Source organism: Cataglyphis hispanica, chromosome 2, assembly GCF_021464435.1.
Source record: "Cataglyphis hispanica isolate Lineage 1 chromosome 2, ULB_Chis1_1.0, whole genome shotgun sequence".
NCBI lineage: Eukaryota > Metazoa > Arthropoda > Insecta > Hymenoptera > Formicidae > Cataglyphis > Cataglyphis hispanica.
In genome coordinates, this window is record NC_065955.1 from 2,760,168 (window position 1) to 2,778,028 (window position 17,861).

The window sequence follows — 17,861 nt, forward strand, 5'->3', positions numbered from 1 at the left end:
GTTAGGTTTTAGTTACTTATAATGCAGAAGAATCAGTGTTAGTGACTTTATTAGTAATTACTTATAACCAGACAAAAATACTTATTTTTATATCAAGTAGATAATTGAGCAACAATCGATTGCGTGAGTATAATAAGAGAAAAAAAGATTATTGTTGTTCGAATAAAAAATGCATCAAAAAAGGTAAGAAATAACTTCGGGATACAAATCCTCTCATTTAGTCTTTTCATTAACATTTAACAATAACATTTCTAAGAATACTTATTTCAAAAAAAATTTTATTATAAATTCCAAATTAATATTAATTAAATTTTTAGTATCTTTATTTATTTCACAGATTAATATTTTATCGCATATTTTTAATAAACTGATAAAGTTTGAAATCATATTATTTATTCATGACAGCGCAAAACGATGTATCATCGTAATGTTCAGCAATGGTAATTTGAAATGACGTTTCACGATAATTTTTCTGACTAGATTTTTAAAATTCTAAACGTAATGACATAAGAAGAATATAAGATCAGTAATGTCAAATAACATTGACATAAGTCGCAGATAATTTTACCTTGTTCCTTTTTTTGTAATATATATTTTTTCCAAGTATGATAATCGCGATAATTTCGCCAATGAAAATAAATGGTAGAGTTATTTGGCTATATTTATCGTGCGTAGATTGTAACGGGATTAATAAAAAATGCAACAAAATGTGTTCATACTCTAAACTCTAAACTATAGTACGCGAGATATGCCGTCTCTATTTTGTAAGTTGATAATGGATGCGATATTTGTCGCAAAAAAGCAAAAAAAACATATTATGTATTCATGGATATCACGTATTAATTACCGTTTATATATTCGCGTTTTTCTGATAACAATACAGAGAAAAAAAGGCATGCGATATACAAAGTATATAATACAGCTTTCATTGACATGACAAAAATTTGTAAGTTCTATACAAAAATTTTTCCAGTAAATCGCGATTAATAAAATTCTATTATTTGATTAATAAAATAATTTTTTTAATGTATCATATATCTCTTGTTAAATTAACAAAAAAATGTTTTACATTATTTTTGTTTTGTATATATTTATCTGACAATAAACAATATATAATACTAAAATGAATACTAATTAAAAAATATGTGTGTGTGGGAATTCATGATATTAAGATAGTAATGAATAAGATAGTAATGAAATGATTTACTTAATTAATATAATGAAAAATATGTATGGTTCTCTTATAATTTATATTGCGATGAATACGCTTTTATCCGAAAACATTCGTGATTTCGCAGAATCAATAAAATAATCGATTCAAAAGTAAAAGACATTTGTCTTTCTATCTTTTTTTTTCTATTTATCGGTGTTTCCGTAAAACATCGCTTTCAAACATAAATTCTATCGAATTGTCATCAAAATTATTTTGTTTGTATAGCATGCATAATTAATCAATGCAAAAGTATCTTTTCGAAATCAGTATAAAACCAGTTCCTCAAAACTAATTGAATTTTTTTCTGCGTATATATGCTTGATCGTCTACAAGAATTAAATTTATAAAATCATTTATGAAATCACTTAATGCTCAAATGCTCAGCTGCTGAGCAATCATAACGAATCAGAAAGAAATTAATAAAATAATAATTGACGCGCGAGAACCTTAATATTTATGTAATTTACTAAAACAAACACGCCACATATGTATGTGTCGTTAAACAATAATTTACTGGTTTATCGCAGTGATAAAGCAATTAATATAAATTTACAATAAACACACAGATTCACGGTCTATCCATTCTCCGATGTCATAATGATATCACGCGATTATCTTGATATTCGAGGCACAATGATGTAATAGCATCGCACGTGGAGAACGGCTTCCGTCTCGAATTGTAATAGCAACTGTTATTTTACTTCTGATTATCTTGTCATAAATACAGAGGATAATTAGATATGATACGATACAAACACGAATTCATATCTTATTTTTTTCTTCCTACTAAAATTATAACGCATATAAAAATCTTTTTTTTTTCCATATAAAATAAAAAAATTATATTGACCTAAATTTTGTAAGATGTAAGTACCATGCGTACACAAGTATGCAGATTAACGCAATTGTGACATGGAAGCCGCATTCACTTTCGAGTTTCGCAATTATTACGTGTCTTCGTAACTCGATGAATATGCATGTGCTAAATATACCAAACGATTTCGGGCTCATTGATAACCTTCTTATTCTCATAAGAGAGATCTTTGGAAAAAGACAGGTGTTATTTCCAAAACATTATATAAGAGATACAAAGAGATGTACAGTGCGTGATAAATATCAAATCTAATAAGAGTTTAAATAATTTTATCAATATCAGTTTTCTAATTTACACTTTTTGTATAAATAATGTAAAACCTCAAAACAAATATCTATATGACTACGTTTACTTACGTTATCCTTAAATCGGGTTTAATAATATCCATAATTCTAAAATTACCGATCACAGTCACTCCATTTTTAAAGGAATAGTCGTAATTAATAAAACTACGGATATTTATTAAGGGTGATGTGTAAATGTATAATCTATATAAAAAGAAAATGACGTCTGCAAAACATTGCAAATAATGTGTACAAACCTTGCGTTACCTTTATGTCAAAAAATTTCATTTATCATTAACATCACGCATCTGATATAAATTTATCTTTTTCAAAATAAGGCAAAAGAGTAATCGCTTAATTCTTCTCGTCACGTGGCCCACCATCTTCGATGTTTACGGCACGAAAGACGGAACGTTCTCTCCGCTAAATTCGTGACAACGAGTTTCGCGTGATGCAAATTATTACGTCGCCATTGGCGATGATGTTGGCGGGAGTCGCTTCTCTTCTTCTCTTTCCACCACGTGAAAATTCTCGTCTTGAGGTGAACCTGACTGACATGCGGGCCGTGTAGCGATAGAGAGAAGGAATGGCGCCGAGCGACGATCTCGGAGGGGTATTCGCTTCACTGTATTTCTGCGAGCCTGCTTACACACTCGCGCATACATATATAAACGTATACTGTCGGAGAGACACATGTGTGAATATATGTCCCTCAATACATACACAAACAGACACACGTCCCACGTGTTCGCCATTCTATTGGTGAAGAAGCTAGCCACTGACCGTCTGGTGTAGTACACGGGGCATTCCAGTAGTGTATATAAGGGCAGATCTTTCGTACGATCATGCATTATAACCGGAGGGACATCTGTGTGACACGATGTTGTAACGCGCGATAATATTAATCTTAGTGCATCCATTCGATTTGTTTGTGATTGAAAAATCGTCGTTTATTTTCTTAAGCTTTTGTGACGCTTCTCTGTCTCTCTTTCTCTCTTTAATGGACTTTGAGTTAGATCATCTTTCGCTTCCTCTGAGGTGTGTTGACACCTAAGATTTCATGTTTCACGCAGAATACTAATGAGCGTGATTGCACTAGGATCAGGTCTCTCGACTCGATCTCAACCGTTCGCGGCAAGTTCTTACTGCAAAAGTTAAAAGTTCGGGATTGATCTCCTCAATATAATCCTAATCTTTTCTAAAGAGATCTCGGGAAGAACGAGTGTTTAGAGTTTTCTTAAGATCTGGCGCGAAGACTTAAAAAATTTTACATCGTCCTCTTACGGTGAACAATTGAAGCCAAAATATTATATCAAGAAAGCATTGTTAGAAGACAATCGAGTGTACTGATCATCACCAGGCAACATGACTACTGCGATCCTTTTGGAAGGAGGATCTTGGATGACTATCTTTTTCTCCTTCTGCCTCCTGTTGCTCCTGTTGAATCTACTGATAGAACGAGGAAAATTTCTTTACGCCTTGAGGAAGGTACCCTATCCCACTGCGCTGCCTATTATCGGTAACGCTTATCAGCTCTTCTGTTCGCAAGAAGGTAAGTCTTTGTGATTTCGGCATAAGTACAGGAATATCGCGATGATTATCACGTATACATACATATATTTTGTGTATGCATGATAACATAACATTATAATTTTGCTAATGCATGACTACCGATAAGCCGAACGGATCATATTAACAACTTCGCTAAAAAAAAAATGTAAATGCAATATTCATTGTTATCACTTTTTCTCTGGTCACGTACACGTACATAAAAAATATTGTTACAAAAGAGCTATATAACGGAAATAATATTATTCTTCATCTAATGAGAGAGAGAAAAGAGAAGAGAATCAAAAAATATTTTGTATAAAAATTTTATGTATATACATAAAATACATAGAATACTTCGATTAAATTGTTCAAATAACACAACTTTTACATATGAAACATTTTGATGTGTAAATGTTTACATTAACTTACACTGCATGGATTATTGTCCTTTTGATATTATTGACATTATTGTAGATAATGCATTTGTAAATAATACATGCTTTGAATCTTGTGGCTCTCTTTTGGTTTCTGAGATATGCAATTTCGAAATAATAAAAAATGACGTTTTTAGAAAAAAGAATTTAATCTCAATGATCTAAATCTTGATATATGTTTTCAAGATTATGAATAACTTTCAAAAGGTTTAAGAATGTGTACTCGATCTCTACAATATATATCAACAAGAAAATAATCCTATTCAATTTAATATAAATATTTATCAATATCTTTTTTGGTATGATATATAATTAAAAACATTTTATGTAAAATAATTGGCAAAATCTGTTTTAAAATACTAAATTCTTATTCTCTTCATCATTTTGATTCAAATCTTACTAGCATACATAGCATTCATTATAATAAATATTTGTGTAAAAAGATATAAAATTAAACTAAAAATAAAATATTTTACGTTGCTGACTTATTTGATCTTTGATAATTTACGGAAATATTCAGAATATCTAAATATTTCAACATCTATAGATTCTTTCTGTATGTATAGGACAAGCGTCATTTTTTTGAAAAGCAATGAATCTCTTTTGGATATCTATATTAGAGGCTCACAGATTTAATAGCTTTGATATATATTATTATTAAGGATAGGGCTCTGAATAAAAAAGTTTTAATCAAAAAGTTTTAATTGTCATCGTTTTATAAAAAGTTATTATGTTAATATATTGTGACATCTGTATATATCATATGTATTAGCATATTAATGGTAAGATATACGTATAAGATGAGATACGTAACTTAAATTATAATTATGTTTTATAAAAAATTGTTAGATATGAGCGGAATATCGTATAAATAATTTCAAGATTAATTTCATTATATAGTACAACTATAATGAATTTAATGAATAGAACGTAATTTTCTGGCATCATATATGGTACAATTAAGAAGATAATATATATCATTTTTTTAAAAAGATAATATATTAAGAATTGATTAAAATAATATATTAATATTTTATATAATTTTTATTATTTTATTATTATAAGATTAATATAAGATAATATATTAATATATATCATAATCATTGAAATCTGCGAGATTGTCCCTAATATGCATAATTATTCTTCATTAAAATATAACTTGGTACAATGCATGTTTGTTTTTTTTTTCTTGTAAAGAATTCTTTTATTATAAATATGATCGCAATATATTTTCAAAATATTGAAAGTGAGACTACCTAGGTAAATGCAAATATTATTTTAATGATCTAATTTCAATAAGTGATGTCAATATATTCTAGTCTTTTGGAATGAAATGTTCATAAAAAGATATGAAAAAGGTATGTAAATATAGTTTTCTATTCATTTTAAACTTTTATCAATCATAAAACTAATTTACTTCTCTTTCTTTCTCTCCTTCGTGCAGCAGAAATTTCTAATCAAATTAATCAAATAAAGAAATATTGTACAGAAACAAGTACTTGTTTCTCATTCGAAATAAAAAATATCAAAAGAACACTTGAACTATACATCTACGTATATTTCACATATAAAGCAAGGTACCTAACTTGCATATTTTAACTACTTGCAAAACACTTCAATTAGAAAAAAAATAGTTATATATGTGATCTTTTTGTAATATTGATAATATTTACTATTCTGTTCATATCTAACAATTTGTTATAAAATATAATTACAAGTTATTTAAGATGTGCGAGTTAGGTATGTCATCTTATATGTAAATATGCGTAAAAATACGTCAATATGCTAATACGTGTAACATATCGTGAAATGTAGAATGCTAGAATATATTAACACAATAATTGTACTATATTTTATGTGCAAGTAATGGTAAAGTAGATAAGATCCAGGACAAAAATTCATTTCATGATCTAATGCAATCAATAAGTGCAGCTAATTATGATTAAATATAAATCATATCTCTCTTGTCATTGCGTAAAATATCCACATCATCATTTGAATTATAATTTAAAGTTTTAGTTGTTATTTAACGTGCTGACTAATTGAATGCGATAACAGTCAAGGGTAACTTGATTAAATACGGAACGTCATCGTGTATAACATTGTATATGTCGATTCTAACTTAAAAATTCTAAATTCTAAAAGTCATTTTTAATCATTGCTCTTTTTCTTCCTCTTCCTCGTTAATGAAATAAACTCTTAAATTAATTAGTAGATTGGCGAAATGATATTCAGAAATCTATGGCGAATCTATATGGCCGTTCAAGATATATTAAATGATAATCTTGACGTTGAAAAAATTCATGCAGATAATTCTGCAATATAGTACATTGCATATGTACACAATAGTACACAACATTGAGAATAGACATATATATGCCGTTGTTCGGGTTTCATGCGATTGGCGTCATGATAGAATACCTATACGGCTTCTTCTGAATAATCGATAATAATTTTCATTGATTCACGTAAGAGAAATTTTACGAGAAAATTAAAAAGGCGAGATGTGATTTTGATTATATCAAAAGTCAAATAATATTTGATTAGAGTATGATGAGAACAAATCGAAACTTTTCACAGTGACTTGAGATTATTTGGCAGAAAGAGGTTTTCATATCATTTACATAAAGTTATAAAATAATTAAAACTATTAAATCAATCGTCAAATATATTTGGATTTTCTCGATTTGCATTTCTCAGATATGTATACATTCTTGGCAATAGAAGTACCAATGGAACTCCGATAATCTGTACAGAATTTTCGTTAGAAATTCATTAAGAAAAATGCAACATAGTTAAGAGATCTTATATACAGAATAATCCATCTATTTAGCTCTAAGATTAGAAAAAAATATTTTGTTGGGAATAAAATTCTCGCGTTTAATACAATAAACACACACTTATATTATTTATGATATCCGTCATTTACAGAATAATATGTACAAGATATAACAGTTTTTGCTCGCAATAAATATTTTATTATAGAGATTTTTTACATCGCATAATAAAAGATACGCGTACTTCTTGATTTTATTTCAATTTAGGATTGCTCATGTAAAATAAAATAAATTTTTTCCATAATTAATGAGGAAGACAATCAAATATACAAATAATATATAAGTGTGATATATATATATATATATATATATATATATATATATATATATTATATCTCACCTGAATGTTTCGTTTTATTCGAATCATTATAACGATTTGATTGAATTGTAAAATGGTATTCGTTCTTTCACAGTAGTATCTGTTCTCTGAACATTTGATCTTTAAAATTCAGGAATTTATAATACATGTACATATTTATTCTGTTAAGATATTCAAATTGATGATTATAATTAAAGATAAATAACTTCGTGTGATTTTCGAGAAAATTATAAAAAAAAAGAAAAAAATAATTCGCAATCTATTTCGTTTCACTAATGATAATCATCAGCCACCCCGCACGCGTAAAGAAACGAAGTCGTGAAGAAGAGGAACACTAAAAGGAATCGGGTCAAGGTTGTTCGGACGGTCTGAGTAACAGCACGCGATTTTATATGGGATAACGGTGTTATGTACTCTTCTCTCGTTTCGGGGAGGGAATAAAAAGAGAAAGCATCTACGTAGGCAGAACAAGGTATCACATAAAAAAGATTCCCGCATTTGAGATTTTTTGCGGGCGGAGAATGATTCCGTACCAGACCTCAGCCAGGCGTCATCGTCCGCAAAGATAGAATAGAATCTGAATTTGCTTTGATGCTTCACGTGCGCTATGGCAATTAATTGAACCGACCGGCACAAAAGGCGAGACGTGCAACTAACATGCTGTTGTAATTTTGTACAAATATATATTGCTAAGAAGCTATCATTGAGCCTTATTATTTCGCAACACGAGAATAGGATAATAATATCTGAGAAAATTAACCGGACAGTTTACATAAGATTAATGAAAACATTGTTATTGAGAATTGAACTTGTTGACCTTTAGTCTCTATATGCTAACGTCTAATATAGTTATATATATATATATATATATATATATATATATATATATATATATATACAAAATAAGATATAAGAGATAAGAGAGAAAAAAGAAAGAGAGAGAGAGGAAGACTAGAAAAAAACCTTCAATAAAATAAAATAATTAAGGAATAAAAGCGCAAATAATGAAAAGATTAAAAAATATTCCGCTATTTGTTTTCCGTTTGAAAAACTTACATACAAATTCAATTCTTTAACACGCAAAAAGTTATTTTTTTTTAAACAAAATCTCAGTTTGCGGTATATTTGGTTTATTAAAGTAAATAATAACAATAAACAAAGTATAAATAAATAAAGTAAAAGTTTTATATATTTTTTTGTGTCAAAAAGAATACTGTTTCGAAGAACATCGCGCAAAACCGGTTTCTCATCTTTATTTTATGCATAATACATTTTGTGCGTTATGTCATATTGTTAGAGAATAAAAGATATTTTTAATTTGTTTTGAATCGGGAAGAACATTTAATTATTCAAGTGTTACACTATGTATGCGGAAAGCACGAATAAAATGCTCTCTTTTGTCCCCGGCAATTAGATCGTGCATATGTGACTTTCTTCTCTTCGCAACACATTCCTCAAATATCTCGAATAATTCAACACATATTTTTATGCGTCGTTTAAATTTGCGACGTATTCTTTATAGGAAAGCGGGGAAGAAGCTGGCGTATTCAGCGCTAAAATAGTCGAAGGCCCACTACTGTCCGAAGGACGCCTAGCGTCTCGTGCACGCCTGCCAAGGTCTCCGACAGCGTCTTCCGTTCTTTCCAAAGTGATGTCTCTCTTATTCTTTCTCTCTTGCTCTCTACATTTGTCATCATCCATGTGCGGTGCAAATATATATGTTGTTTATGTTCGACCGGTCAACGTCCGGTCAGTCTCTCACCGCACGTGCAGTGCAATTTCTCTCTTTCTCTTCTGCACCGTTCTTGATACACTTTCTTAATTTCCTATCTCTCTTTCTTTTTTTCTGTTTGTTTCTACATCGGCCTGTTTCTTTCAACGTGCTATTCAAAATATATAAATATATAAATAATCTCATCTTATCATTCTTTATCTCGTTGAAACAAACTACACTTGTCAAATTATCATTTTAATTGAAAAAAAATTTATATATTATAATGTGTTTAAATATAAAGAGAGAGATATGTTTTGAAAAAAAGTTTTGTTAATTATATATAAAAAAAACATGTATGTGTTATGTTATACAATGCACTATAGATTTAATTATTTTCTTTTTTAAGTTTTCTAGCTTAACTTAAATTAATGCTGTTTTTCAAAGCAATATTTATTCTTCTTTCTTTCTATTTAATTTAGAAATAGTTTGAATCATGTTATTATAATTATATCAGCTCCATCATCGCATCATATCTCTATATTCATGCTTTGTAAATACACTATATTTTGTAATTCAACTTTTTTGTTTTTTAAAAAAAATATTTGCAAATTAAATTATATATAATTTTTGCTATTCTTCCGCAGCCTTCATATTACATTGCGTCCATGTTCTGTTCGTTTATCTGTAGCAGCGGTTTTTATTCTCGCATCAGCGAGACATAGAGTGAATCTAGAGCTAAGATAACGACTCGATAATTGATCAGTCGCAAAGTTGCAGAAGGTCTACTTCTGTACGCGGGTCAGTGACCGCGAAAGTAATTGATTGTGAATAACTGATTGTGAGATTGATCCTCGTAAAAAAATCATAGATATGTAGTAACAAAAGATACATATCAAAGGCTTACTCTCGCGAAATAGAACGTTGCAAAATTATTTTCGAAAACTTTAAACTCTCTCTTATGAGTATGCATTCTCAAGAATATGCGTCTTAACAAAAGTAATTAAAGGAATCGTATACGCGGTTTTTCTCTTGCATCGAGAATAAATTTAATTCATATTAATGAGAAATAATATAAAAGTCTCGCGATCGGTATATAACGCGCGATTGCGTATATAACATATATTTTATGTAGTATAAAAGAAAGAAATAATATTCATTTACACATACAGTTGGGGACAAAAGTATCGACATTCCGTTTTAATTCCCTGTCAGGATAAATAAATGGAAGTCTTATAAAGAAATTGATAAAATAAAAATCAACTTTTTGACCTCTACTTTTAACAGAATAGAATACGACTACTTCTTAAAACTTCTTAAAAGCGATTTTACGTTTAAATTTCAATTTGTCTCTTTGTTTTGCAGAGTTCTTTCAGAAATTGAAAAAATGGGCTCACGAGTTTGGCGACATTTATTTAATTTGGGTTGGCCTGCGGCCCTTTATCTTCCTCTACAGAGTGGAGACGGTGCAACCCTTACTCAGTAGCAGCGTGCACATCGACAAAAGTCTCGAATATGAATATTTAAAGCCATGGCTTGGTACCGGCCTAGTGACCAGCACTGGTAAATGATATAATTCATTAAGATCACATTGACGGCAATAAATATTAATAATTATCATTTTATCAAAAATACGATCGGATCTATACATTAATTAATAACCTAATTTATTTAATATCTTGATTCATATTTACAAATCAAATCTTGTATTCTCAATTATTATTATTAAGTTAAATAACATAAGTATAAATATTCAATAAATAAATATGAATAATCAATGAATTGCATAAAACATTTTTACAACAATAAAAAAACGTTGCTATCAATGATTAATAATTAGATGAATTAGATTCGAAGAAAAAGTTACTGTCGGCAATTTTAAAAATAATTCATAATAAATTATATAAAAATAATTCATAATAATTATATATACATATATATATATATATATATATATATATATATAATTTATTATAAATTATTTTTAAAGCTGCCGATAGTTTGTGATCAGGTTAATGACATAGATAAGCGCACGAATACAGTTATCTATATTAATTGAGGAATTTGGTAGTTTAAATACTAATTTTAAATTGAAATTTAATTTCTAAATTAATGTTTAAAACTTTATAAAATACCAAAGTATATATAACATCAAATCTTTATATTTTATAAATCCTCAACTAGAAACGTGCAATTTTTATTTATAAATCATGCTCGACGAATATTCTTGGACATCACGTAGAAAAAATATGTTTTATCACTGGTAAACTGATAACACTGTAAGTTTTATTTTAGCAGTGTTATCAAATTTCGTACTGTTCAATGTTGCAATGTTGAATAGAATTTGCGTTCGAATCAAGCTTGGGTCAAGGAGATAAGCGGGATCAGGATCTGCCTTTTAAAGCCAATCTTATACACGATTATCGATCGGGGTCAAGTCTTTTGTCACGTTACTATCCGGTGCTTTTTGAAGATATTTGAATATCTAGAAAGTTTTATGCGGATTAAAATCTGTTCGACCTTCTAAACTTGTCTAAATCTAGCTACACACACATAGTTTTTTGCATAAATAATCAATGCTACATTAGAAATTCTATTTTTTTTTTCTTTTTTCAGGTGATAAATGGCACTTTCGCAGGAAATTGTTGACGCCGAGCTTCCACAGCGGTCTTCTCGAAACATATTTTAAAATTACGAAAGAAGAGATAAATGTTTTAATTTCCTGTCTCGAGAAAGAAGTGAACAAATGGTTCGATGTGGTACCTTACGCAAAACGTGCTGCCCTCGATATTATATGCGGTGAGTTAATATAAATGCTGTTTTGATTCGATGATTTTATAAACCTAATTTTAAAGATATTTTAATTACATATATGCAACAATTTGCAATTTACGAATAAATAATTATTTCTAATAAAAAATATCGCTTTTTCTCATATTAAATCGATATATTTTTCGTAATTTTATTATCAGATTTGTTAAAAAAAAAATATATTTTTTTTAATGTTAAACGACGCCGAATGCAATACAAGTCTGTATTTGACAAACTTTGTATATCGCGAAACTAAAGCGTATGAAGTATTTTTTATTTTGTATAAGAATGAAAGTTTGATCATCTAATTGATCTATTGTTCGTCATTCTTGATGATTTATAACATCAAAATCTGCATGATTTACGTAAATTGCAAGTTCTTTTTCTAGTCCAAATTAATAATAACAATACTTCTGTCCGAATTCGTATTATTAAGATAATACGACAATTCTTGTTTTCTCGTTTTCCATAATTCAGATTTATTTCCTCGTTCTAATCTTTTTCGCATTCTTCTTGCATCTCGATTGCTGTCAAGTAGAAATAAATTGTGTGTTATTAATAATTCTCGTAATTATATTTTAAAATGAACAAAAAGAAGATTTCTATGCATCAACGAAGTACATTATTTTTTTTTCTTAAGAAGATTTCTAAGGAAAATTTTTCTGAAAATGTGTTAAAAAATTTCCGCAACGGTTTTCAGTAGTAAATGAATAATTCTAATATTAGAATATTTAAACATTGTTCGCGGCAATATACTCAAGATGATTCGCAAAAAATTCTTTTGCGTCTCTTTTTCATTGATTTTAACATCGTAAACAAGACTTTGTACATCTGTAATTTATGTTATATGTTACAGTATGGCAAAAAATAATACATTATCAAAAATATAGAAAATCGTAAGTAAAGTGTTGCACTACCATAAAAGTCCTTGAAATAATTTCGTCATTTCCGATTTGTCTTTCCCTGACGAAGCGAATCGTTTTGCTTTGGTATTTTGATTTACTTCTTTTGATGTAAATAAATCACGTATTCTCAAATTGCACGATTGATGTATCCGCGTCTTACGTGTCAATGACTTAAAATGTCGATCTTTGTTACGATTTTTTCGCGGCTGCGATAACTCGATTATCCGCTGCGTAGCTGCAACGTCCATAGTGCTCAATTAACATTTTGTTATCCAGATTTGTTTGATTAATAAATACTTGCCGTGCTTGGCACGAAACGTATTTGCTTCTACATAGATTCGCATTATTATATTTTTATATTCATAATTTTTTTTTTGATAAATATCTTTACAATAATTATTTTTATTAAAGAAGTTTATTAAGAATTATGACTACTTAAAAAATTGCTAAATTAGAAACATATAAATTACTAACCAATCGCTTTAAGCGCACTTGGTGAGACAAAATTAATGGATTTTGTTGATGAATCATGGATCACCTTTGGACATGCAAGTTCTAATGTGCGGGACGTCGGCTTTGAAATTCCGCATTTCAAGGGCTTTTGAAAACTCTCAGTTTCTATTACGCGAGATCGAGGTTGTGCTAATTGAGTTGTCCGTTCTGTTATCTCGTAAAGCAAGGCAGATATTTTTACCTAAACAAATTTATATATAAATATAATTCTAGATGTGTATATCGCAATTGTATACGTACTTCGTATTTCTGATATTTATCGGCCTATAAATAATAAAATCTTTCCAAAGGCAAAAATACATCGAAGACAGAAAAATAATGTTATTATTCAATTAAACAATTTTATTTGCATGTATTTTACAGTTTCTTTACAATTTTATTAAAAGAATGTGACTTCAAATACTATGTAATTCAACAAAACTGAAAATGTGCTAGTATTTTTTTCAGAATGTAAGTTTCAAAAGAGAGAGATTAGATTAGAAAGAGTCACATACTTTAGCCAAATCTGTTAGAGGAACGTTAGACTTGTGACTTTGCAGAGATAATTGTGAGATTGATGATACAGAGATAACCTTCTTTTGCTTGGACTTCGAAATAGAAGTTTTAAAAATTGACAGATCATCGCCTACATCATCATCGCGTGAAGTTGAGTCTTCGTTTTTTGAAGAGGCGCTTTCTTTGCTCGTTTGATCTATCCCAAATAGTGAATCTTCATCGGGCAGATTAAACCTTGTAAATTTTGCGAGCTTGTCCGAATCCTCATGAAATATTGTAATGAAATCCGCCATTTATTCACATTTGTAAGATAAAATTCATTTAGAAAAAAATAAATGTTCGTAACAAATACACTTTTATATAAGAATTTTTCTTAATCTTATCGTAATGTTTTTATTGAATTATCTTAATTAAAATACCCGGAATTTTGAATTGCCAATAGGAAAAAAATAAATAATCGATTATCACTCTCTTTGATTGTCTATTGCTCTAAAACGCTTTCGACGAAGCGGCCTTGAAATATACAATATAATTGTTTTATGCAATTTATAATATTATTATAGTTAACTATTATTAATTGTCAGCAAAAGTACATCATACTATTGCTTTAAACATTATTGCAAAAAATAATTCAAACTTTATAATATTTTTTTAAAGCTTATAATTATTAGCCTTATACTATGCTAGTAAAAATAAAATATTAAATATAATATTATTGTTGAAGATTGTTTATCACATCATATCGTATTAAAATCATGGATAACAAAATTTATATGTTTTTTATAACGTTTTATAATTTATAACGTTTGCAATTATTTTATTGCAGAATCTGCAATGGGTTATAAAATTAATGCTCAAAGAAATTCCAAAAACGAATATGTCGAGGCTGTGGACAAGTGAGTGTTTTTTCCTTCAAATGACTTTTATATAGGTTTCTTCTCGAGTTTCATAATATTCACAATGTCAAAATCATATAACGAAGTTATGTTACAAAAAGCCCGTTTTTGATTTTTAGAATGGCATCTATTGTACAGACGCGTTTCACGAACGTGTGGATATCGTCTGATTTGATCTTCAAGTTGACCAAAATGGGAAAGGAGCACGATCACGCGCTCTCTATTATGCACAGTTTTGTTGACGAGGTAATAAAAATGTTCCAAGTTAAATGAATCCGAATAATTAAAGAGCTTTAGCCATTTTCAATAACTATATCAATTTTGCGAGAGATCTCACGGAGCAAAGTTCGAATCAAAACTACGAATATGGATGATTTAGCATAATATATCGCGATTTCCAATTTAAAATTTTACCGGGGTAGCTATTGTTTAGTTGTCATTACAATTTTATTACAATTTTTAAATCAAAATCGGGCATTATATTTTGAATTAGATTACAATTACAATTTCAAATTCAAGTAGCACATTTGTACCTAGAAAAAAAGAAAAATCTCTTTCTTTTTTAACTCAATTTGATCTCAAAACATAACTTTCCGAGCATAAATAATATATATCAAACCGGTAATAAATCGATTTTTATATTTCCGTTTTCGACACATATACGGAATGCTTCATTCGCAGGTAATCGTGAAAAGAAAAGCCGAATGGAAATTGAAACACGATGGAAATTTCAATGAACCAATGAATAAGAAACAGGCTCTACTGGATTTGCTACTCGAAATGTCACAAAACGGAACCATTCTTTCAGATGAAGATATTCGTGAAGAGGTGCATACTTTTATGTACGCCGGACACGACACGTTGGCCACCAGCATAGCTTGGACGCTTTACGCATTGGGTCGAAATCCTGAGTATCAGGTATGTATTGAATTATTACCGTGACATTTAACTCGAACAATTGTTATTAGAATTTAATAAATCTTTGATATTTACAATATTTTATTTTTGAGAGAGAGAGAAAGAATTTTTTTAATTTTAGTATATAAACTTAAAAAAATTGATATGTAATATATTTTCAGAAGAATTTAAATTAATAAATGCATGTATTTTTTTTCTCACATTTTTAACATTAACTTAACAGCATCTTCTCTTGCCTTCTTTTTAGGAAAAGATCATAGACGAATTTAACGATGTCCTGGGCACGACGGAGATTACATTAAACAATATTCACAAATTAACATGGCTGGATGCCTGCATTAAGGAGCAATGGAGGCTATATCCAGTCGTTCCGCTCATAGCGAGGCAGATCTATGAGCCGATCGACCTAAGTAAATACCCCATATTTTTCGAGAAATCAATATATCTCTCTTCGGTTTCTAACAAGATATTATTTATCTGATAATATTGCATTATTATTTAATATTTCGCAATTAATGTTATGTTTCATAGACATATATCATCAGTTGATATAAATAATAAACATAGAATATTATTTCATTAAACAACTGTCGAACAACATATTTTAAGATATAACTATTAATACTGCAAACAAAATTGAAGATTGAGTGATAGGCTGCTCTTATCTATAAGAATTATGTTTTCTCTATTTTTAGTGGGCATCGAAATCTCACCAGGCTCGACGGTTCTCGTCAACTCCTATCTGCTACATCGTGACGATCGTTACTTTCCCGATCCTGATGTTTATCGTCCGGAGCGTTTCTTGCCGGACAGTCCCAAATTACCACCTTACGTTTTCATCCCTTTCAGCGCCGGCTCACGAAATTGCATCGGCTGGAGATTTGCCACGGTAGTCATTAAAATGGCTGTCTTATCTATACTAAGAACTTTTCACGTGGAAGCCTTCGACACGGAAGATCAACTGCGCCTCATATCCGAATTAGTACTTGTCAACGCAAACGGACTTCATCTCAAAATGACACCTCGCAAGCGATGAAAAGAAACATTCTTTTCCACTTTTAAAATATACTAGAATGTTACAAGTGCACGTGCACTTATACAACACACACACACACACACACACACACACACACACACACACGCCACGCACGCACGCACGTACGCACGCACACACACACGCATGCACGCACGCACGTACGCACGCACGCACACACACGCATACATAGAGCTTATACTAATCGGTTGACGCCAAAATATTTCCTTGCTGTGACTTTCGAAACTTGTTCAATATGTAATAAGAAATTTTTTTTTCGCAAGAACAATTATAGCTTTAATAATAGCAATATGAAAAGATAAAGTCTTAGCTTTAATTTAGGAGCGAAAGTCTTTCCATCTCTCTCTGCTTTACTTTAAAAAGATTAAGAAAAGAAAAAGAAGCAAGACAATCAAAAATTGAATCTGTCGCTTATTGAACAAATATCTTCTTAATCTGTCTTCAGTAAAAATTATATATATATATATATATATATATATATATATATATGTAAAAAAATTATGTATATGTGTATGTATATACATATGTATGCACATACATGTTCATAAATTCGTATTATATACATGTATTTATATACATTCATATATACATACATGCATACATATGTACATACATACATAAACTTAAAAATTTTATACATTATAATATTATAATATTATAATATTAATTAATATAATATGAATAATTTTAATGTATTTTTAAATAATTAACTATTAATTTGAAAAAAATTATTAAAATAATATTATTCATTTTTTATATCTTCATAGTGTTTTCTTGTTATATTTCCAGAAAATCCTATTTATATAAAATGATTGATTCATATATGATTTATATATAATTTATATAAAATCTAATATAATAATATATTTATTTCTTCAAATTTTTGTGCACATGTAAAAACAATTTTTTGCTAGCAAAAATTATTTTATTATTATTCATAATTTTATACTAATCATATTCAAGCTGCATTAAATATTTTTTATAAGTGATGATGATCAATAATTAAATGATCATAATTAAAGCAAAAATTAAAAAAATATCTAAAT

General features: G+C 29.1%; 1 protein-coding gene across 1 annotated transcript; it reads left to right on the plus strand.

Moving 5' to 3' along the window:
• Positions 1–2,604: 2,604 nt before the first annotated feature.
• LOC126856508 (cytochrome P450 4c3-like) lies at positions 2,605–16,797 on the plus strand. The gene is made up of 8 exons (XM_050605060.1): positions 2,605–3,923; positions 10,589–10,786; positions 11,840–12,022; positions 14,774–14,843; positions 14,963–15,089; positions 15,525–15,761; positions 16,009–16,171; positions 16,457–16,797. Exons 1-8 carry the CDS (start codon positions 3,737–3,739, stop codon positions 16,795–16,797), a joined length of 1,506 nt encoding a protein of 501 aa, XP_050461017.1. The 5' UTR covers positions 2,605–3,736.
• Positions 16,798–17,861: the final 1,064 nt, after the last annotated feature.